This window comes from Aphelocoma coerulescens, chromosome 1, assembly GCF_041296385.1.
Source record: "Aphelocoma coerulescens isolate FSJ_1873_10779 chromosome 1, UR_Acoe_1.0, whole genome shotgun sequence".
Classification (NCBI taxonomy): domain Eukaryota; kingdom Metazoa; phylum Chordata; class Aves; order Passeriformes; family Corvidae; genus Aphelocoma; species Aphelocoma coerulescens.
This window is the reverse complement of record NC_091013.1, coordinates 119,654,770-119,677,352: the sequence shown is the minus strand read 5'-3', so window position 1 is coordinate 119,677,352 and position 22,583 is coordinate 119,654,770. Positions and strand designations below refer to the sequence as shown.

At 56.9% G+C, this 22,583-nt stretch overlaps 2 protein-coding genes across 4 annotated transcripts in view; both read right to left on the bottom strand.

Moving 5' to 3' along the window:
* The window catches only part of LOC138117036 (glucose 1,6-bisphosphate synthase-like), a 37,695-nt gene extending 21,345 nt beyond the window's left edge, over window positions 1-16,350 (bottom strand). The window contains exons 1-2 of one of the 3 annotated variants that reach the window (XM_069026979.1): window positions 15,997-16,350; window positions 14,142-14,969 (exon numbers count right to left, since the gene is read on the bottom strand). In XM_069026979.1, coding sequence (XP_068883080.1) covers window positions 14,646-14,969; window positions 15,997-16,350 — 678 coding nt within the window. In that variant the 3' untranslated portion in view covers window positions 14,142-14,645. Of the gene's footprint in view, window positions 1-5,129; window positions 5,416-14,141; window positions 14,970-15,996 lie in introns of those variants that run through there. The other 2 variants (XM_069026981.1, XM_069026971.1) reach the window with 2 other exon arrangements.
* A 614-nt stretch (window positions 16,351-16,964) lies between these two features.
* LIPT2 (lipoyl(octanoyl) transferase 2) lies at window positions 16,965-19,280 on the bottom strand. Its single transcript, XM_069032516.1, has 2 exons — window positions 18,707-19,280; window positions 16,965-17,753 (listed from the first exon to the last, which is right to left on the bottom strand). Exons 1-2 carry the CDS (start codon window positions 19,200-19,202, stop codon window positions 17,521-17,523), a joined length of 729 nt encoding a protein of 242 aa, XP_068888617.1. The 5' UTR covers window positions 19,203-19,280; the 3' UTR covers window positions 16,965-17,520.
* Between the last annotated feature and the right edge of the window lie 3,303 nt (window positions 19,281-22,583).

The window sequence follows — 22,583 nt, the reverse complement described above, 5'->3', positions numbered from 1 at the left end:
CCCAGGCCAACAGAAAGAGGGGCATAAATTCAGAAGTGCTGATGATCTCTATCTCAGTCTGGGTTCTAATGCTACTGAATGTATAAGCCTGACCCCCAGACAGCCCTTATCCCAGCCTGGCACCATCCTTCCAGCTTGTCCTTTCCCTCCCAGCTGGAGCTTCCCACCCTATGGCCCAGCTTAGCTTCTTGCAACACAGTCTGGGTCTGAGCACCATCTGCCACCCTGACCTGGGAATTCCAGAACAGCTTCCACTGCTGACACTTAACCTCATTGCAAATCCTGAGAAAACCAGGGGGTTTTGCTGGTTTCCTTTGCAGTTACAAAATCAAGTCATACATCTGAAGGTCTCACAGGGGCTTTTGTGATGGTTCATCTTTCCAAGTGCAAAATAGAAAAGTTGCTTAGAGATTTTAAGACTACAGTCTTTGAAAGATTTTTAATGTCCTTAAAAAAAAACAGACACAAAACTGCCTAAAGCTTCATGTCTTCAGCAGAGATAAACTAGGCTGTTTGATACAAAAATAGTCAGTCCTTAAAAAGGCAATGCTTTAAGACATCACTGCATCGCAACAGATCTAACAAAGCAGTTGAAATTCTCATGAGTGAAGAGCTCAGAGGTTGTAGCATTTCATCTGAAGTCAAGCAGTACATGGATGATGATGATGATGTGAAAACAGCATTTATTTTGACACCCAAACGTGCCAAATCTCTGCACTGCTGGCCAACCAGCCTCCCCGGGATCGTGGAATGCTTTGGGTTGGCAGAAGCTTGAAGCTGAGCAGGGAATATCCCAGCAGCTTGCATGACATCCAGCAGAAGCAGCACTGACTCTTCCCAAACAGGGAAGAGAGACCCCTCAAAGCCCCACACTGCTACTGGTTTTCCAAGGGTTACTTACTGGTGGAAAAGGCCTCACATTTGGTTACCAAATATCCACTGACTCCTAACTCTAGTGTTATTTGATGAATGTCTGCTGGATGCAAATATTCATTATTACCTTTCCTCTAACTGTCTTAACAACACCAGGAACTTTCAACCAAAACATTCCATCACTTCTTATATTTTCACTTTTCAGGAAAAAGAATTCACACCTTCCAACTTTGTCATCAGCACCAGAATTTCTATAGAAAACTCCATATATTCATTTGATCACCCTCCTAAAACCCTAGGAATACTTCATAATATATGTATAAATAAACACATGACACCTCTCTAGTAGACACATGTACACAAAGAGTCCATGATACCCAGTATATATGTGTATATAACAAACCTATGATACTGACCCAACACAGGTGACACCTCCCTGATGTATCTCTGTGTTCCCTGTGGTGCCACACCACACATCCCCAAGTGTTTAGCACACACAGCACAGTCTGTAAAGGCCAGGGGAAGGCCAAGGCCACAATCAAGAGGCAACAGCCGCTGTGTCCCGGCTCCTGCTGCAAAAGGGTCCTGCCCACGGCCAGCTGCACGAGGAGGTGGCAGATAAGGTGACAGTGGCCCTGGGCGAGGCTCCTGCTACCTGAAGACACCCTGCTGGGGCAGAAAAGGGATGGGAGGACAGGACTCTGGCTGGTGTTTGGGCTAGGGATGGGTGAGCTGGCACTGCCACAGGGAATTCCGGCTCCTCCAGCACAGCCCATCCTCCCTGCATGTCCCTGCTGGTCCAGTCCCCTGGCCTGGATCGTCCCCAGGTAGCAGCTCTGCCCTCACCTAATGGCCAATCCTGCAGCACCAACCAACACCATGTGAGTGCCCCCAGGCACCTTAACCTGCCACTTCAAGATGTGAATTTGTGAGGCACCCCTAATTTCTCAGTACCTTTGAGGCTTGCCATGGAAACATGGGAAGTGGAGAGCAACCAGAGCCCAGGCAATGCCTTCCCACCCCATCTCAAGCAGACTGTCCCCTGTACACCCAGACAGGGCTCTCACTCTTGGAGAGCAGGGCTTGGCACTATTGGCAAGCTGGGAGGAGAAAGGATACAGTCAGAACCTTCCCCCCATCAGTACTTCACATTCCCTGTCATAAAGAAATGGAAATCAGAAGGATTTGGGACACAGACAGACAGGCTGCTGAGTGGGTGACAGACTGAACATTGTTCTGTGCTCACATAAACACCAGGAAAAAAGTTCTGTAATATTTTTTCCTCTAAAATTATTACACTATGTATATATTTCTATATAACAACCATTTATAAGAAGCCCCTGCCAGAATCAGAACTCTGGGGTCACAACCTGCAGGAGACTCTGCAACACCTTTCAGAAAGGCTTGACGTTTTATTAAACAAAAAAATACATATATTCTCTGCCAAATTTTCAGTTTTCCATGTACTGCACAGTTGCCTGCTGAGGCACAACCACACTTGTTTGTGGCTCATCAGGATTCAACCTTTGGATCAAGTGAAGAATTAAAGACAAGGGCATTAACAGAGTATTTCTTATGGTTCTTTCACACCCAACCATGTTAATCGCGTGTACTTACCACCACAGTTAGGTTTCAAAGCTAATACCCTGTCAAAATCACTGGCAATTTACTACTCTCACAGCCATCTTTTTCTGTTTTGCACACTCTTTGCATGTGTAGCTGGAAGAAGGAGGAAAAGTCTCAAGTGCCTTGAGTTTCAATGAATTTTTCTGTGGCCTTGATTTACACAACATTATTCTTAAAAATTCACTTAAGAGTATTAATAAGCAAAAACATTGCAAGTCAAACGACTGGAGCAAACTACTGGTCTCAAACTATCAAGTCCACTTCCTGTTGAAAAGCATCTCAAAAGCCCCAAAATTTAGAAGAACACCGAGGGACACTCCAAAAGCACCCCAGAACCACTTTATCAGCATGGAAGAACTCTCCACGCTACAGCTGAGACAAGGATACCGAGTCCATGAATTAGTAAAATCAAGTGAGAACGCGGTGAATGGGGCCTGCACAAACAGCTCCTGGATAATTAATTCCAGCTTTCCCCCCCGCCACGTGAAGTGGAACCAGTGCCTTTAAGAGCCAAAGCTTCCCCCAGGTAGCCCCAGCCAGGAGCAGTGCGTGTACAAAGGCTGCTCCAAGCCGCTCGCCACACAAGCCAGACTCCTTCAGGAGACCAGAGGCAGATGTGGAAGTACAATAGGAAAATTGGGAAGTGGATGAAAGGGAATTAAAGGGCGACAGTGGAGAACAATGACTAATTGGTCACACACTTTACCAGCGAGGATCGAACAAAGGGCACTGCCTCCGAGCCTGGCTCAAACACCAAAGCAGCAGCTAAGGGGACAGAACGGGAAGGGGGGGAATGCCAGGAGCATTAATGAGGATGCTGCTGAGAAGGGGAGGAAAGCAGGATGCTCACCCCACGGCCAGGTTTCCTCCACCCACACAGCGTTTTAGGTGAGGTGAGCACGAACACCCAAACCACAAAGGACAGAGAGCACAACTCTGGTAATTAATTACAGCAGGCAAATTTCAATTAAGCTAGAGGACAAAAGCCTCCCACCGCTGGGAATGGAGTGCATAGATTTTTCCTTGATCAGAGGCAACAAAAATCCCTGCAGCTCAGGAAGCTGGGGGTGGGAAGGGGGGTCCAGTTTGATAAGCAGCAAAGGCACCATTTCCTCAGTTTGTGGTGAAATACAAGGGCATTGGCCCAACAATCCCTGCCCATGCATGCCATATTTCCTGGTTTCCCCTTCCCCCCCCACACCACCTTCACCTGGTTTGTTAACACCTCTCCTGAACGACCCCCGGCCCCAGCAAGCAGCCCCCAGTCCGCCTCCTCCTCCAGGTGATTTTGAGCTGTCAAATGTCCCAGGAGCTCTCTTGGAAACCTCCCCAAGTAGTTCCGAATTCTCCAAGTTCAGGCAGCTTTATAGGAAAGGTCACGTTTGTCACCTAGGGAAGCAAGGGCAAACAGGTACACTCACAGTGACCCTACACTTGGTATTTTATTGATTAATTACAGCCTGAGAAGCAGCTCTAGAAATGGGGATATTGCACTGTTGCCAGTTTTAATCTGAATATTCTTCCCCCAGTGGAAGTTCTCTGACCTTACACATTTTTCGGAAAGACAAAACAACCTGTTAAAAACAAGGTCTTGTTATCAAAAAAAAGTATTTACTGGAGTTCAGCCTGGGTTCTCAAACGTGTTATCAGGAATGCTATTTCCTTTTTCCACTCCTTCCCTCCCCCGTGCCACTATTCCCGGATATTTTCACAGCAGCAGCTCTGAGTGCAGAAGGTGCAGATGGCACCTGTTAATTTCTGCAAAGCTGCGAGGAGAGACCATATTTCCAAGTAGGAGAAAGCTCCTCTAAGAGCCATCAGGTGGCATTTGCCTGCAGCCCTCCTGCTTTGATCCTGACAGGATGAAACCAAAGAGGAAACAGTACCAACACACTGGCAATCCTAATTAATAAGAATAATGGCCAAATATGTTCAGGAGATAGAAACCTAAAAAGAAATAAAGGAAAAAGCATTCAGAAGCCTAAACCACCGGTGTACTGGTAGTTTACCCTCCCCCATCATCAAGGTATTTTTTTAAAGCACAGGCCATGATGTCTGGACAAACCAGCTGCCAAAAAAAAACCAAAAAAAAAAACAAAACCAAAAAAACCTAAAGTAACCCTTTCAACAACAGGATAAGCAAAACACCCTCCAGTACCACACTATTACCACAGCTTTGGGTGGCTTAACCCGAATTAATCAAGCCCGCAGTGCTCTTGACACCATGTTGGAGCCGAAAAGGGGAATGCTGGAACCCGGCTCTTCTTTTCTGGACAGGGGTTAAATTCAGGCAGCTTAGGAAAACAGACTCATGCCGCATTCTAATGAGCCCCTGCTCCCTCCCTCCCGCCACCTGCCTGCCCCAGCCGAGGAGGGAGCCGGGGGCAGGCGCGGTGCTCCATGCGCCAGGATGGCATCACCCATCCCCAGCCCCGCGCAGGTGAGCGCCGGGCGGCCGCACCTCGCCCGCACAGCCGGCGGCTCCTCGGGAGCACCCCTGGAGCACCCGCCGGGCCCGGGGGCTGCGTTCCGAGCGGCGGCGAGGGCGATGGCCCCGAGGTGTCGCAGGCGATGTCGCACCGCGCCGGGAGGGCAGGGGCTGTGCCGGGGGACTGCCGACGCTCGCCCACCTTGTCCCAGCTCAGCCACTGCCACACCGCCTTGTCCAGCTGCGCGTCGCCGGTGCTGCGGGCCACCAGCACGTTGGAGTTCACGTCCCCGGGGGCTCCGCAGTCGCCCATGGTCGCGGGGAGGAGGAGGAGGAAGGGGATGAAGACGGAGAAGGTGCCGCTTCTTCACTTCGCCACGCCCGCCGCGGCACCGCGCATCGCCCGGGGAGGGGGGCGTGGAGGGAAAGGAGGCGGAAGAGGGCGAAGGGTGCCCGAGGGCTCCCGCAGGGCCGGCTTTTATCCCCGCCCGGCGCGCCCAGCAGCGATTAACGGGGAGCGGCCGCCCCCGCCGCCTCCTCCTCCTGCCCGGGCCCGCCCCAGCCACCGCCCCGCCCACGCCCCTCCGGGGGGCATGACGGGAAATGTAGTGCCCGAGGCGCGGAAGGGAGGGAGATGGCAGGTGGGGAGAAACTACAACTCCCAGCAGCCGTCGCGGCGCGCTGTCGCCTTAGGGAGCGGGACAGGGCTCAGGGGCTGCGGGTTCGCGTCCCGCCCCGTTCCCGAGGGGAAAAACAATGTCCCCTGTGTCCCCTACTGCCCCACCGGCGGGCACTGTCCGCGTCCTGCGTGACGGAGCCGAGGGAACGCTAAAACCCTCCCCGGCTGTGCCCCTCGGGCTGCCCACAGCAGCATCTGTTCCCTCCGAGAGAGTAATGGGTCAGGTGCTGCGCTGGGGGATGAGCTCCTTGCTTAGAAGCACTTCCAGATGGCAATTCCATGGCCATTAGGAGGAGAATCATAACCCTCCCCTGACTGCATCGGCTCTGATTGGATTGCCCGGCCCTGAGCAGCAGGATCGGAGTGACCACGTCCTGCTGAGCATCCTCATCCAACAGAACAGCCTCGCCCCACAGAGTATCCTCGCCCCACAGAGCAGCCTCGCCCCACAGAGCATCCCAATCCCATACAGCATCCCAATCCCACAGCACATCCTCGCAGAGGTTGCCATAGTGACGGCAGGCACTGCAGAGGGATAGAATAATGGAATCACAGATGGTTTTGGTTGAAAATTACCTTAAAACTCATCCATTCCCACCCCCTGCCATGGGCAGGGACACCTTCCACTAGCCCAGGTGGCTCCAAGCCCCATTCAACCTGGCCTGGGACACTTCCAGGGATCCAGGGGCAGCCACAGCTCTTCTGGGCAACTTGTTCCCTGTTCCTCACAGGGAACAATTCCTTCCCAATATCCCATTTATTCCCTCTGGCAGTGGGAAGCCATTCCCTGTGTCCTGTCCCTCCATGCCTTGTCCCAAGTCCCTCTCCAGCTCTCCTGGAGCCCCTTTAGGCCCTGCAAGGGGCGCTGAGCTCTCCCTGGAGCCTTCTCCTCTCCAGGTGAGCACCCCCAGCTCTCCCAGCCTGGCTCCAGAGCAGAGGGGCTCCAGCCCTGGAGCAGCTCTGTGGCTCCAGCAGCTCCGTGTCCCTTCCTGGGACTCCAGAGCTGGGGCAGCTCTGCAGGAGGGGATGGGAGGCTTCAGGAAGATGGGCAGAGGCTACCCAGGAGGAGTTTGGGGGCACCCAACAGGACAGCAAAGTGTTGGAAACTACGTAGAGAAGGGAGTGATCCATCCTAAGAAAGTTTGGCTCACACACAAAAAAACCCTCTGGTCCAGAGGTCTGGCTGGATGTGGGGAGATAAACCTTTTGATTGGTCTGTTACAGTAAATTAGTGACTGAAGTCAACAGAAGATGAAGATAAGGAGAAAGTAGGTCACCAGAAGCAGGGATGCTCCTAAGTCCTCTTCTGTCCCCGTTCCTGGTACAGAGAAGGAGATGAGCCTGAACACTGATAAAGTGAGGAAATGGGATGTAATCCTTCCTTGTTGTACATGTGGCAGCATCTGCAGCAGCGCTGATGCCATCCTAAGCCCAGAAGTCTGATGAGAACCCCAGCCCTGGCACATTTCTCCAGTGCTTTGCATGCTTTTGCTGCTCTTATCTCCTCCTTTGTGTTTTGTCTTCAAGGAGAGAAGGCCAGAGCCCAGGATAACAGGAGGTCCAGCCCAAAAACTTTGTGTTTCCCCCAAACCCGGGTGAAAGATGGGAGAACTATCCCTCTCTCCAATGTCAGCACTCCTCCATGATTATTCCCCTGGAGAACAAAATAGTCTCATGGAGGATAAAAGTTATTTCCTTACCAGGAATAACTGCAGCACAGAGGGGTTTGATACTTCCCACGATGTCAGCAGTGAACCCCACACTGGGAGGTGATGATTAGCTCCCAAATGTTTCCCTGTGAGAAGGCTTTGGATCTCTAGCTTCAAGGCACCCCGTGGCAGATGCCAGGCAGCCTGAGCAGCTCCAGAGCAGGGCAATCATGGAAATCATGGAAAAAGATTATGGTGATACAGCTTAAAATGCACTGGTGGAGATTCGCTGCGTCGGCCTGGAGAAAACACTGACCTCGTGGGAGATGACAACTAAGTCCAGTGTATTTGAGGGTTAATCAGCCTCCAGACGAATGTTTAAAGCTGATTATCTTGCTCCAGGAAAGCTAAACCGAGTCCCATCTGCTGGCATGACCGGAGTGTGTGGAGGCCCAGCACATCTCGGCTCTCCCAGGCACTCGGGGGGATTGTAGGGCCTCCCCACGCTCTCTGCCTGCCAGCACAAACATCTCTTTTCACCCGCTGCTAGCAACAAAATTTCCAGTCCTCATGGTCGTGGAAAAAAAAGCCAGAACACAGGCAATTAATCCGTGAGTGAAGGAAAGCCAAGGTTTCTACGCTGTCATCCTCACGCATCGTTCTGCCTGATTGAGGCACGGCACGCGCAGAGCGAAGTGAGCGACAGCAAACAGCCCAGGGAGCAAAAGCCAGGGACCGGCCACGCTGCCAGCGATGGATACCAGCCAGGCTGCGAGGAGAAGGGCTGCCAGGCCGCTGGCAGCCGCCAGCTCGTGTGCTGGGAGCTGCTGGGGCCAGCGGGGCCGTGGCAGGGCTCAGCCGGAGGAATGGCTTCCCCCGAGCCAAAGGGAGCGTGAGCACCCACACGGGACTGTGGCACTGTGCAGGCATCGCTCCTCCACAGGCCAGGGACAGGCCCTGCTCTGACTGCCAGGAGGAAACGCAGAGGGCACGTTTGCTGGATCACCAACTCCAGTGCCAGCCCTGCCACGGGCAGGCACACCTCCCACTAGCTCAGGATGCTCAGGGCCCCATGCAGCCCGGCCTTGGGCACTGCCAGGGATCCAGGGGCAGCTTCAACACGCATATCAAACAAGGAGGCCGTGGAAAATAAATATATAAGGACTGATTCTTGCTGTGTGTTCGAGAGCCGTTCCTCCCTCCCACCGCCCGGCCGGGCTGTGCCGAGGAGCTGAGGCCGGCCCGGCCCGGGAAACCCCGCGCCTCCCCTCAGCGCCCCTCGCCCCGGGCTGCACGGCAGGGGCGAGGGCTCCAACAGCTTCTCTGGGCAAAGAACTTCCTCCTAACCTCTAATCTAAACCTGTCTCTGTCAGTTTGGGACAGATTTGTCCTGGCACTCCAGGCCCCTGTAAAAAGTCTCTCTGTCTTTCCCTTCAGGTACTGGAAGGCCACAATGAGGTCACCCCAGAGCTTCTCCGGGCTGAACAATCCCAATTCCCTCAGCCTTTCCTCACAGCAGAGGGGCTCCATCCCTCTGATCATCCCAGTGCCTCCTCTGGACTCTCTCCAGGAGCTCCACGTCCTTGTGCTGCTGGCCCCGTGGCTGGGGCAGCTCTGCAGGTGGGGTCTCACCTGAGCGGGGCAGAGGGGCAGAATCCCCCTCCCCTGCTGCCCACGCTGGGGGATCAGCCCACAAGAAGGGCTAAGGCACACATCAGAATTAGAAAGAGCTGTTCCATCCCCTTAGCATCCTCGGGGATCTGGTTCCACAGCCCAAATCCTCGCGCACAACAAACGGGATCAGCCCCGTGCTCTCACAGCTGCCGGGAGCCTGGGGTGGAACCCACTCGGAGCAGCGTTTCCATGGCAATTTGCACAGTTTATTCCACATCGTGTACAAACAGCCCGCAGCTCCCATGATATTCCAGGCTGCTTTTCTGCTCCCTGTTCCTGGAGAGAGCCGGGGCTGTCTGGGGTGAACCCAGCGTGCCCTGCCGCTGGTGGCTGAGCCTCTCAGCGCTGTGCACGCCCTGGCTCTGGGGAACAGCTTTTGGTTTATTATTTATGTCTCCTGAACACACTGTTTGTTCTCCTGGCCCTCTTGGGTTACCTGATAATGACACGGCAACTCCCAGCTGTCCCTTCTCTCCCAGAGCCGGGGATCGTCAGGAAGGCAGTGGAGAGCTCCAGGCAGGCAGCGAGGACATCCCTGCGAGCTGTCACCGCAGGGCAGGGGTGAGTGCCTTTTTGGGCTGGAATGCCAGGGTTTAAGCAGATCTGGGGTCACTGCAGGAGAAGGGCTTTGTGCTGAAGGAGCTCAGGCACTCTGCAGGCAGAGCACAGACACAGAGCACAGGCTGGCAGGTGGTAAGGATGCAACAGGGACCACTGGCATTAGGAAGTGGCTTTTGAAGTTCTGCAACTGTCCCTGGCTCGATGCTTCATGATGTCAGCTTTGGGAAGGCCTGATCCCACACCCTCTGGCACTAGCAACACACTCCTGAGCTTCCTCAGGAGCATAACACTCCAAACATGCTTTTAAAGCAGTTTGGAACGAGCAGCTCAGAGCCACTGGAAAAATCTCTGCGCTGGTTCCAAAGGGAGGGCAGGAGCAGCTCCCCTCACCATTCCCAGTCTCAGCTCTCCAGGTCACTGGCCCCACTGCAGCTGAGAAATGCAGGTGGCGGGAGTTGTCCTAAGGGGCAGCTTGGAGACAAAAATGCACCAGAAGTCCAATTCTGCCCATGAGCACACACCCGAGGCAACTGCCCCAAGCCAGCCAGCACAGGGGAGTTGGGTTTATCACCCCTTCCCACCCTAACCCCTCTGGAGTAGGCGTTGATGCAGCTTCCCACATCCTCCCTTCCTCTGGGGCACGAGCTTCTACCAGGGCTGCTGGAGGGAATTCCATTTCTCCTGCTTGCCCTTGGGACCCCAGAGAAGCTGTCTTTGGTCACCAGCCCCCTCATTTGCCCCCCTCAGTGCTGCCCTTTACCAACCAGAACCCAGACTCAGACCTGGTTATTTTTAATCCTCCCCTGTCTGCATTAGCAACCCCTGCATGTGCCCTGCAGACACATCCATCGGCAGAAAGGGGATGGGATGGGATGGGATGGGATGGGATGGGATGGGATGGGATGGGATGGGATGGGATGGGATGGGATGGGATGGGATGGGATGGGATGGGATGGGCCCATGTCCTCTGGGGAGAGGACAAGGAATGAGTGCAGATCAGGCTTTTCACCCCAATTAATCCCAAAGTATGGGGCGAGTTGTGTGGAAAATGGAAAAAAAATTGTACTGGAAAGGTCTTCTGAATGCTGCATTTCTTCCATTAAAAAAACCCAACAAAACCCTTGTAAAATGACTTCTGTGGGTAAGGCAAGAGCAGGGGCTGTGTCCAGCACTGCTCAGAAAAGTGGGAAAAGCTGCAGCAGCAAATATCATTCCTGCCTCAGGGAAGAGGGATGTGTCAGAGATGGGGTTTGTGCTGAGCATCCTCTGGAGCAGAGCTGCCAGGACCTGATGCTTCCTCTGCCACTGCAGGGATGCATCCATCTTCCCACAAGGGCTGGAGGGCTGACAGACAGGAAATCGAGAGGGGCAGAATAAATATTTTTCATGCCTGAACATAATTAATTTGGTTTCCCACATCTTTATCTAAAGCAGTTGGTAGAAGCCTGGGCTGAGAGAGGGGACTCAGACAGATGATAGAAAACAGAGGAAAAGGGCCACAGAGGACTTCAAGCAACTGACCCTAAGTGGGAATTCCTGCAGAGCTTCCAAACGGGTCAGGTTCTTTGGCTGGAGGCACTTTTGTCTCTCTTGTCCCCACTGCAATGTGGAAGGTGTTTGTCTGGCATCCACCTGCTGCAGTGCAGGGATGCTGGTGCAGCACTTCTCTGGCCTGACGTGGACTGCAAGTCCTTTCCATTGGCCTCCATTTTTTTTCTTAATGTTTTCTGGAGGGTGAGAAGGTCTGCCCTGAGCCTCCTTTTGTCCAGCCTGAGCCCCTTTCCCAGCTCCCTCAGCCGCTCCTGGGGCTCCAGACCCTTCCCCAGCTCCTTTCCTTTCCCTGGACATGCTCCAGCCCCTCAGTGTCCTTCTTGTCATGCGGGGCCCGGAACTGGCCCCAGGATTCCCAACATTAACTTTCCCCATCGTGACCCCTCCGTCCCTCAGGCTGCAAAGGAGCGTTGGTGATGTGAGCCTGAGGGGAGAGCAGCTCTTGCCTGGCCAACACCCACTCCCCCCAGAACCCAGCCTTCCCGTGGAGCACTGACAGCTCTCCTGGAGAAGCAGCTCCCCTCGAACACAGCTTCCCATGGCTCAGTCAGGCTGCGCCGCCCATTCCGAACCAGGATGACGCGAGGCAGCCTGTGCTGGCAGCTCAGCACTCACTGATACCGTCGCTCTCTCACCCTGAGCCGCTATCATTTCACCTCACACATTCCTTATCGAAATGCCCAGCATCAAAGCAGTCCCAGGAACAGGCTCCTGTAGTTCCTGCTGCTCCAACAATCTGACCATTGATCCGCTAAGCCAAGGTCAGCCCAAACTTCCCACACATTCCAATATCCTTTTCCAAGTACCAGACACCGTCTCACCCATGATCCATTGCTGCGTGCCAGGGAAAAAATCTTAAATAAATTGGCCTCCCAGGAGCCTTATTTTTTTTCCTAGTTGCATTGCTTAAAACCCAAATATAGTCAGCTACAATTGGCTCAGTTGGATTTAGGGATTCAGCCAAGACCGGCACACTCCGAACTCATCTCTCTGTCTGCTGAGAGCATCTCCTTGCTGTTAACAAAAGCTTTGTGAGTGTGACCCAGGAATCGTCTGCTCCGGGGGCTGCAGTCCAGGCAGTGAGGCCAGAGCCCCATCGGCTCCGAGGAAGACTTTTTGAGCTCTGGGAAGAGCACCTAAATAGTTGCAAAATCCTTCCCCTGCCTCCTTAAGCAAACCCATTTCAGGAGGGTCCCAAATCTGTCCTTCCCTCACATATCCCTGTTTCCGTACCCTCGGAGCAGCCCTGCTCAATCCACTGCTGAGGATGTTCGTCAAGCTGCCCCAGACCATGGATCCCATGGGGACACCAGCCAGGCTGGAGCCGTGGGAGCCATGGGGACAAGGACAGCCAGACGGGAGCCAGAGGTGCCGCGGATACAAGTCCCTGCTCTTGCCCCAGGGGTGCCGCCAGGGTGTCCCGGGCATGTGACACCGGGACCCTGAGGCAGCTGCCACAAGGTGGCACTGGCATCTTGTCACCCAGCCTGGTGGCATCCGGCCGGCGACTGCAGGGTGAGGGCACCCGGGGCGTCCCCCCTGCCCTGCCCTGCCACAGGCTCTGGTCTGAATTGACCGGCAGGGACGGACAGTGGAGCTGCCAATGGATCGCAGATCGAGTAGGCAACCATTGCTGCAGGAACTGTGCCTTGCAGGAGGGATTTTCCCCCTCAGAGTCTTACGCATTAGGGAAGAGCAGCATTTTTTTTCCCAAGTTTTTATGACATGTTTTCCTTTAACGGGGTTTTCCCCCCTTGGGTCACAGCATCAGAAGAGATTCTGGGATCACCAGATTCATCCCTCTCTCCCAAAAGTGGGAAAAGCAAGAATTCCACATCACTGGGGGGGATTTGGGGTACCACACTCGCCATCCAGCCCCCATCCCATCGCAGGGTCCCACATGCCGGCCCTGGCTGCTCCATGACCCATCCCACTGGAGGGGCTGCTGTTAGAAGAGGACAAGCCCCGGGGAGGTGGAGGAAAAAGGATCAGCCCGGTGTGTGTCTCTGCCCCCACCTGGCCCGATTCCCCTGATTTATTTGCAGATAAAGGGTTTATTTTCCTTTCCCAGCACTGCAGCTGCAAGATAAACAGAGCGAAGCCTCTTGAGCTACTTCCCGCTCGGGCCAGGTGCCGGAGGACACCTGCACCCCAGAAAGCCCTGTCTGGCTCAGGAATCCCAGTGGGATCAGCCCCAAAACAGCCCCTGCTCCAGGTTTTGTGCCCAAGCCAAGGGCATGGCAAATCAGAAACTGGTCGCTGAGCTGCTGCCATCCCAGTGCCGCCGGTGCCAAGATTTCCAGCCCTACCCCAAACACGCTCATATCCACTATTATATTTTGGATTAGGGTTTGGCGTCACTGCTTGGGCTCAGGATTGCAACTGTGTTTAACCTTGGAATGCAGGCGGAAAGGCCCCTATGGGCCAGCTAATCTAGCTGCAATTAAAGACATTCATTATGCCATTATGATCAGGCTAAGACGTCCGAGACACTGGGTCACTGGCGCTGCCCCTCAGCCCGTTTTGAAGGACAGGGATGTTTACTGTCCTGGACACCGGCCACCCCACAGGCCAGGTCCAAACCTGGCCAGCTTAATAGCAGAGTCAAAGCCAAGGAGCCCAGCAGGACCCAAGAACATCCCCTTCCCGTCCACCGCTGCGCCCTCACCCCATGGAAAACACATTTGGGACCTGCAGTACAAAAGGCCAAAGCTACAGCTGACAGCAGGAAGGAAGCAGGAAAGACTCCGGCATCACCATCCGGAGCCTGGAGAGACTTTGGGAGATGCTTGGAGCCACACACCTCCGGCCAGGCTCCAGCCACACTCACAGCATGCCCACAGCTCCAGCAGCACTGCCTGGACAGCAGCAGGGACAAAGCATCCAACCGGCCATGCGGGGCTCGCTCCAGCCTGGGGGATTTGTCCCATCGTAGGGGCCGTGATGCCACCGAGGGGCTGCCCTTGAATCCACCTGGCCAGTGCACAGGGAGCAGGTTCAGCCCTTTCAGCATGCCCTGGGCTCTGGCACAGAGCGGTGCCCCACGGATTGCCCCAAACGCCAAGTGTGCTTGGAGAAGAAGCAAAGACAAGTCCCCTGGAACCCGCCACCTCCTTTAATTCCCTGCCAGAAAAGCAGGGCCCAGCCCAGCTCAAACATTACAGGGTTTCAGCACCAGAACAACCCGCTAACCCCTGTCACAGCTGCTGGGAGCCCAGGGAGGTCAATGCTGGCTGATCTGAGTAGGGAAATGGGGAAATATTCTCCTTGAAGACTCCTGCCAGCCCATGCAGGCCACAGTGGGAAAGGAGCTGTCCCTGCCATCCCCATGTCCACAGTGGAGCCGAGGTGGGTCTGCAGGACCAGGACCTGCTTGCAGGTCACATTCTGCCAGCTCCTGCCAGCCAGGACATCCTGGCGTTGCTCACACCAGGGCTGAGCTCCTCCATGGTGAGGGTTCCCAGCAGCTTTGGGGGGTTCTCAGCAGCTTTAGGGAGTTTGCAGCAGCTTTGGGGCCCGCAGCACGGTCACATCCCACAGCGAGCGGGATGTGCACTGCAAGGTGACCCCAAGTGGCTCCCCGGGGACAAGGCGTGGGCCAGGCTCAGATCATGGAGACCCTGTTCTTGATGTAGACGTGGTAGGGGTCGCTGCGCTTGTCCACCTTGCGGGAGCGGGTGTACCCCAGGATGAGGCTGCCCACGGTGGCGGCGAAGAGCGTCATGACGAACAGGATGTACATGTAGGCGTTGTCGTTGCGGCCGCCGTGGCCGCCGTGGCCGCCGCGTGCGGCCCCCGCCGTGCTGGCCGGGGGCTCGCCAGGACAGGAGATGGCCCCGTGCAGCGTCTGGTTTAAGGCATTCAGCACTGCCTGCAGGCTTTGGTGCCAAGTCTCCGTCCGGTTGTTCTCGTCCATGTCCTCCTCGGGCTGCAGGGAAGGACAGGGAGACTCGCAAGAGGCTGCCCTCACAGGGGAGGTGTTCCCAGGACCCAACAATTACCCCAAGATGGTCCTTGATGCACCTTCTCTGCCACAAAGCAGGGTGGCCAAACCCTTTGCATTCCCAACAGCCTTCTCCCTAAATTTCAGTCCTTCCACTGAGGGGATAAAGCTCCCAGGACTCCTGGGCAGCTGCCTGCCCCTCTTTCCTCCCCAGGGCTGGGGACAATGCAGGGACACAGCTGTCCTGAGGGACCAGGATGGCTGGGTTCAAAGTTTGCTTTCGCCAGGGTTGTGTGGGGATGGTGGGCACATATCCTGCACCCCTGCAAGGTGCAGAGCTGGCACAGGCCCCCACAAATCACTGTGAACCCATCTTGAGAGGTTGCTGCCCTAAAACCCCTGGGGATTTCCCTTCCCACTGGGTGCCAGACCCCCTCTGACCTGCCATCTCCCACTGGACATGGTGCCCTTCTGCCAGCCCCGCTGGCCTCCCCTGTGCACCTTCACACCTTGCTGGGGCCCCGGAGCAGGCACGGCCAGGAAGGGACACGGGAACACAGTCCGCCACGTGTGCCATCCTTTGGGACACGCCGGCCCCACAAACCGCCGTAGTCCCCCCAGGTGTCCACCCTGTCCCCCACCGGCTCCCGAGCACCCCGTGCCTGCTGCCCCAGCAGCTTTACCTGTGCAGAGGCAGCTCATCCCCCTCCCAAATGGGTCACCCTAAACTCGGGGTGCACCTCCCAGGATGTGACCCCAGCTGCGAGGAGGAGGAGGAGGACGAGGAGGAAGGGGGTGAGCAGCCACGAGCTCATGGCAATGAGGTCGGATCTGGCTGCCTTCCTGACTTAGGAGAAGTAGGCTGAATTTGGGAGGTTTGGGGCAAGACCTGCGCTTATCCCAGCAGGGGACCCACAGATGGGGTACGACTTGGCGGGGGCCCACCTTAGGAGGGGTGTAGGGACGGGGAGAGGAATGGGGCTCAGGGCGTCGGAAGGGGGCTCGCACTCACCTCGTGTGCCCTCCCTGCCTGCGCTGCTGCCAGGCTGAGCCGGGACTGAGCATCGCTGCCGGCGGGGAGGGATGCCGGCCGGGCTGGGAGTGCCGCCAGCCTCCTCCCCTTCCCGGGGCAGAGCCACCTGCCGCAGCCACCCAGCCCCGCCGCGGGCCACCACCAGCCTGTCCCCAGCCCCACGGGCCCTGCCACGGCCCCTCGCCCCAGCCGGATTCTGGGGGCTTTATGGGGCCCGGAGAGCGGGGCTCTGCGCTTCCCCCGGCACACGCTGCCGGTCACGCTTTCCTGTCCCTCCTCGTCCGTCCCCGCTGTCCCCGAGCCCTTACGCTGGCACTGAGCCTGCCTGGGCATGTTCCTCCCTGCTCACCATTCCCTCCTGGAGCTCAGCCTGCTCCATGAAATGGGATTTCCCCCCCCCCTTCCAGCCCCATTGGGCATCCACGGGTGGCTCAGTGCTGTGCAGTAGCAGAGAAACCCAAAGCTTGTGGGGCAGGGAGAAGGCCCAGAACAGCAGTGAGGGGCTGTGGGTGGGGGCCAGCTCTTGCTCTGAGCAGGATGTGGGGGCTTTTTACCCTCGAATAAACCTGTCCATTAAATCAGCTTATGATGCTGCAGCTGGGACAGCGACCTCAGAAGTGCTGACAGCAGCACCTCCTCCAGCACCACAGACCCCGTGAGAGCAGGTCTGCATCACCCAGCCGGGATGCTGCGTGGTCCCACAGGATCCATGACAGCTGTGGCTTCTCTCCTTGTGAACCCCGACCCCTTTCCCTCATCCTCCCGCTTTTCCACTGCATCCACAGCACTCCAGTGTTTTAACCAACATTTACAGCCATCTTCCACCCTCCCCGACACCAGGGAGAGGATCTTTGCCACGTGAGGATTTCCGTGGGCTCAGGGTGAGAAAAAGGTTGTCATTGATAAAGTCTGGGGTAAATAAATGAGAAAAGGATCAGCAGCCGAAGTTCTCAGCAACTATCTTTATATATAAAATCTGCCTCTTTTTACCTGTCATCAAGGGAAGGGGGCTCAACCCACCAGTCCCTCTTCCTCTAGTCCAAAGTGTTCATGAGCATTCACATAAATCTTTAATTTTTGTGGGGCAAAAAGCATAAAAAAACCCAAAAAAAGCACCTGTTTGGGTACTTCCCCAGCAAGTGACATGGGGATGTGGTACCTGTGCCAACCATTAAAAGCTGAGTGAACTGTTCCCAGCCTGCAGCCCTTCCAGCTTATCGACCAGGTTAAGCGTGTGAAAGTATGTCCTGGTTTATAGAGCAATCACTGTGTGCCTGAACTCCCGCTTTTATCCGTGCAGGTCTCAGCCGAGGGATGGAGAGAACAGCCCCAGTGGAGGTTTGGATGTTCAAGCAGCAGCCTGAACCTCTGTGCCAGTGTCCACTCACAGTCTACAGGCAAAGGCACAAGAGCTCTTGTCTCAGCAGAGCCCCCTGGGCTCCCCAACTCCATTGGCTGCGCCGTGGCTTTGCCAGAACACCCGGCCAAGGCACCGCAACAACCCTAATCCCCAGGGCCTTCTGAAGAGACCAAAGTGCAGTCAAACACCTCCTGGAAGGAGTCGAGGAAGGGCTCGAGGACATGGCTGACGGCGACGTGCTGCCCCAGCTCGTGGCTCAGCGAGGTGACCCCCTTCCCTTCCAGGCCGCAGGGGACAATGTGGTCGAACCAGGTGAGGTCGGTGCAGCAGTTCAGTGCCAGCCCATGCGAGGTGATGTGGTTCCCACAGTGCACACCTGCAGGGGCCAAGAGCACCCACCCGTCAGCACCATCACCAGGGGTGCCCTGGTGGGAGAGATTTAGTGACCACACTGCCCAGATCCCTATAAACATCCTCCCCCCACCATGTTGTGCTCCTCTATTCTGCCAGGGAAAACCCACAGACAGGCTCCCCCAATTTGGGGCAGATGGGGAACAACCCAGATCCCTCCTCCCCAGCCCTGCATCCCCCAGCACCTCCCGCTGCTGCAGTGTCCAATGGGCTTGGACATGAGGATAACTGCAGGACCCCAAGTCCAGGCTGCAGGGTCCCAGGAAGAGGTACAGGATGTGGAGGGGGAACAAGGGAAGGGGGCAAGGCTGGGGACTGGGCTGCAGGCAGGCACCCAGCCCTGGGTGCAAGAGAATAACAGGTGCAGGGGTGCAAAGTGCTGGGCCCTGGGTGGGCTGCAAAATTATGCTGCCCCCTCCTCCTGGATACAAACGCCACCCCTGCATGCTCCCCTGTGCACACCCACCCTCCCCGGTGCCCACAGCTCCAGGGCACGTCCGCACAGTGCCCCGCCAGCGTGCCCCGCCATGGTGCACATGGAACCACAGGGTGGGACTGGGAGGTGTTCCACGGGCAGGGACACCTCCCACTGTCCCAGGTTGCTCCAAGCGCCGTTCAACCTGGCCTCGAGCACTTCCAGGGATGGGGCACCCACAGCTGCTCTGGGCACCCTGTGCCAGGGCTTCAGCACCCTCACAGGGAAGAATTTCTTCTCAGTATCTCATCTACCCTTGCTCTCTGGCAGTGGGAAGCCATTTCCCCCTTGTCCCCGGTCCCTCTCCAGCCCTCCTGGAGGCCCTTCAGGTCCTGGAAGGGGCTCTCAGGTCTCCCTGGAGCCTTCTTTTCTCCAGGCGAACACCCCCAGCTCCCCAGCCTGGCTGCAGACACACACCCGCTCCCGGAGCCGTCCCCGCTCACCGATGGCACAGAGTTTGCTGTCGCCCATCCACACCCCGGTGAAGGGCGGCGGGAGGGCGCGGGCCGTGCCCAGCCCGAGGCGGCGGCAGAGCCGCAGCACCAGCGCCTCCAGCCCGGCCACGTAGGCGCGGAGCGGGAGGCGGCGCCGGCGCAGGTCGAGCACGGGGAAGGCGAGGAGCTGCCCGGGGCCGTGGAAGGTGATGTGGCCGCCGCGCCGCGCCGCCACCAGCGCCGCGCCCCGCGCCCGCAGCGCCGCGGCCGCCGCCGCGCCCGGCGCGCCCCGCAGCCCCCAGGTGTACACGGGCTGCGCCGGCTCGCTCAGCACCACGCTCTCCGCGGGGAGCCCCGGCGGCCCCGCGGGGCCGCCCCGGGCCGCGCCCGGCCCCGCCGGGCCCCGCGCCGCCCGCGCCGCCGCCACGCAGCGCTCCTGCACCCGCAGCGCCTCCGCGTACGGCACCGCGCCCAGCCGCAGCACCCGCACCGCCGCCCGCGACATGGCCACCGCCGCCGGGGCCGCCGGGAGCCGCCGGGCGGGGCGAGCACACCGCAGCGAACCGGGCAGCGCCGGCGCGGCGGGGACGGGAGGGGATGGGGATGGGCAGGGGATGGGGATGGGGACGGGGACGGGGGACGGGGGACGGGGGACGGGGGACGGGGCACAGGCTGGGAGACAGGGACAGGCAGCGGGGATGGGGACACGGAAAAGCAGTGGGGACGGGGACGGGGACAGGGGGCGGGGAGAGAAACGAGAGGCGGGGATGGAAACAGGAGGCGGGGATAGGGACTGGCAGAGGGACGGGACAGGCCGCAGGGACGAGAGCAGCGGCGCGGGGAGGGGGGCGGGAGCGTGGCGGCAGGGAGAAGGAGTGGGGATGGAGACAGGCAGGGATGGGATGGCAGAACAGGGTAGAGGGGACAGAAATGGATGGGGGCCGTGGGTAGGGCACGGGGACAGGATGGAGGACGGGAGTGCAGGGGCAGAGGATGGGCGACAGGGGGCGGACATGGGGGACATGGAGGACAGGGGAGCGGGAACAGCAGGAGAGAGAATGGTGGTTTGGGCTTGGAGAGTGGGGAGCAGGACCTGGGGACACGGGACATGGCCCAAGGGAGGGTACCAGGGATGGGGCCTGTGGTGGGGGCTTGGAGACGGGATAGGAGATTGGGGACACGGAGCTTGTGCCCGGGGACACGGGTTAGAGATAGGGGACAGGGGATAAGGCACAGGGAGGAGGTTGGGGGCCTGCGGGTAGCTGATAGGGCCAGGGCTGCAGGAGGGGCACAGGGAGGAGAGACAGGGCACCTGTCCCCATAGGGTGTGGGATGTGGTGCACTAGGGTTTGGGGACAAGGTGAGGGGGGGACAGGCAGGGGGTGAGGGCAGGGAATGGGCACATGACATCCCAGTGCAGCTGGGCAATCACAGGTGTGCTCAAAGCAGGCTAAAATTAGGATTCGGGGGTAAAATTAGGACAGTTGTGGATGCTCCAACCCTGGAAATTAGTTCCAGGCCAGGTTGGATAAGGCCTTGAGCAACCTGGTCTACTCGAAGGTGTCCCTGCCCATGGCAGGGGATGGAACTGGATGAACTTTAAGTTCCCTTCCAGCCCCTTAACTTTGTAATTCTGGGCTGGCACCTCAAGGTTGTGGACTGTAAATAAAGTTCTTGTATTGCTGAGGCGCTGGTGAGAGCTGCAGTTCATCACCCTGGCACTGGGAAAGAGAAAATGTTCCCACCTCAGCCTTTTATTCCAAATGTAGAAAATAGACAAATCTGGCTGAACTGCTAATGAGTCAGCCATTAAAAGCTGAGCAAACTGTTCCCAGCCTGCAGCCCTTCCAGCTTATCGACCGGGTTAAGCGTGTGAAAGTATGTCCTGGTTTTATAGAGCAATCACTGTGTGCCTGAACTCCCGCTTTTATCAGAAACACACCTCGCTGGTAATTTGCCCTTTGCTGCCGCAGGTAATTCAGCTGTCAGCTGACAAGGTCAACTTCTGCGTTACTGTCAAGGAAGGGAAGGTGCTTCCCTTTGTTAGGCCATTTTCTCAATGAAAAGGAGGAAAAAAGGGAGGGAAAAAGCACCATAAAGCTCAGCAGGAATCAAGCAGCACCCAGCCTGAGGATCCCACCTGGGGTGGGATCATTGCCTCGACCAGCTCCAGGAGAGCTGCTCCAGGTCTCTGCCTTGGCAGGGCAGACTCATATTTTGCACGAACAGCGTGTGTGCAGCGAGTTATTTCCTCTTTTTTATGATTAGGCCCCCACTTCTTGCCTGGAGATCAAAGCCAAGGGCTCTTCCTCTCTGGCTGGCAGCGGCGCTGCCTGCGTAGGACGAGGCGAGCTGTGTGTCACCGGGCTGGGACCCTCGTAAACAGCACGACAGAGCAGCGCGGTGGCGTCACTGCCCTATTTACTGTCCACATCCTGCTTTTGAACCAGGGCGGAAATTTGTATGGAAGGGGGCCACGGATGGCTCACGTGTTGTCCTTCTGTCAGGGCTGGGGTGTTTCTAAAGTGGAGTGGGGTTTTTTTGTCTCTGTGATACAGTCGTTTGCTGTCCTGTTGTACCTTCTCCTCTGGGTGCCTTAAACATTAGCAGAGCCTCTGCAGTCCTCACCGCTTCGTTGGATTGCAAGGCCCGATTTTTTCTGGCAGGAGAGCCTCCTTCAGGGGACTTCAGGGCTAATGCAAGTCACGGCTTAATAGCAGGAAGAGGAGGGGAGGACAGAGGTGGTGGCTGTGAAACAGGTGCCTGGCAAGACGGACTGTCACAGCTCACAGAGAGCTACAGGCAGAGGCAAAGGACAACATCTTGGCTCCAGTGAAGGCTGGGACAAAATTCCTGTTGAGTTTGGCAAGGCTGGGATGTCACAGAGAGGTGACAGAGCTGTGCTGGCATCAGGGGCAGAGCTGAGAGTGGAGTGCCCAGCTCGGGCTGCCGCTGGCACCCCCAAGTACAGCACCCCTCTCCCCACACTGCCACAAGCCTTTCAGCAAAATCCCTTTTCTTTCGAAGGAAATTATACCCTAGGGCCATTTGCATGTACCGATGGTATGAACTATTTGGAACGAGCGGGAGCTCAGGGTGTGGCCAGGAGCCACACAGGCTCAGGAGAAGCAGCCTGTCCCAAAGGAGCACCCCTGGCCACGTTTCTGGAATCATGGCTGCCTGCCTCCCTTCTCCCACAGGGCTGGGGGGAGTGCAGAGATCATCTCCTCTGCGCCCCTTGCAGAGTTTGATCCTGGCTGGTCATCCCTGCTGGTATCCAGCTGGGTCTCCAAGGCCGCAGGTGATGGAGAGGCCTCCTGGCTCGGTGCAAAAGGAGGTGGTGCTGGGAAGCCTTAAGCTGTGGTTTTATTTTAACTCAATATGATGACACCAGGTTCCCATGTGATAGCTTGGAAGCATCAACAGCCTCCCTACAGAGAGCACCAGCACCACTCAAGGCCCGCAAGCGTCAGCCACCAGCCCTGCAGTTACCAGGAAGGACAAACATTTTATTCCAGAGTGCACCTTTCCCCAGGAGCGTGGGGAGGGAATGGCTCGGGCTGAGATGCCCGGCTCATTTGGGCAGGATCTCGGTGGATGTGTCCCACAGGCAGAACTGCTCTGCCCCCACCCCGGTCTGTCCATTGACTCCAAGAAGCACGTTCCCAAGGCTGTGCCAAAGGGGAAGAAAAACAAGGAAACGCACGTGTCAGGCCGTGCCACGGGCTGTGCCCCACGGGTGCATTAAGGAAGTACTTAAGGAAGCTCCTTGCTGGCCCAGGCAGATGGGTCAGAGCAAGTGATTCTGTGCTGATTGCACTTCTCTGGGCAGTCGTCATTTTTTGGCCCATCTTGGAGCCTGCGTGGCAAGGCTCCATGCTCCTCT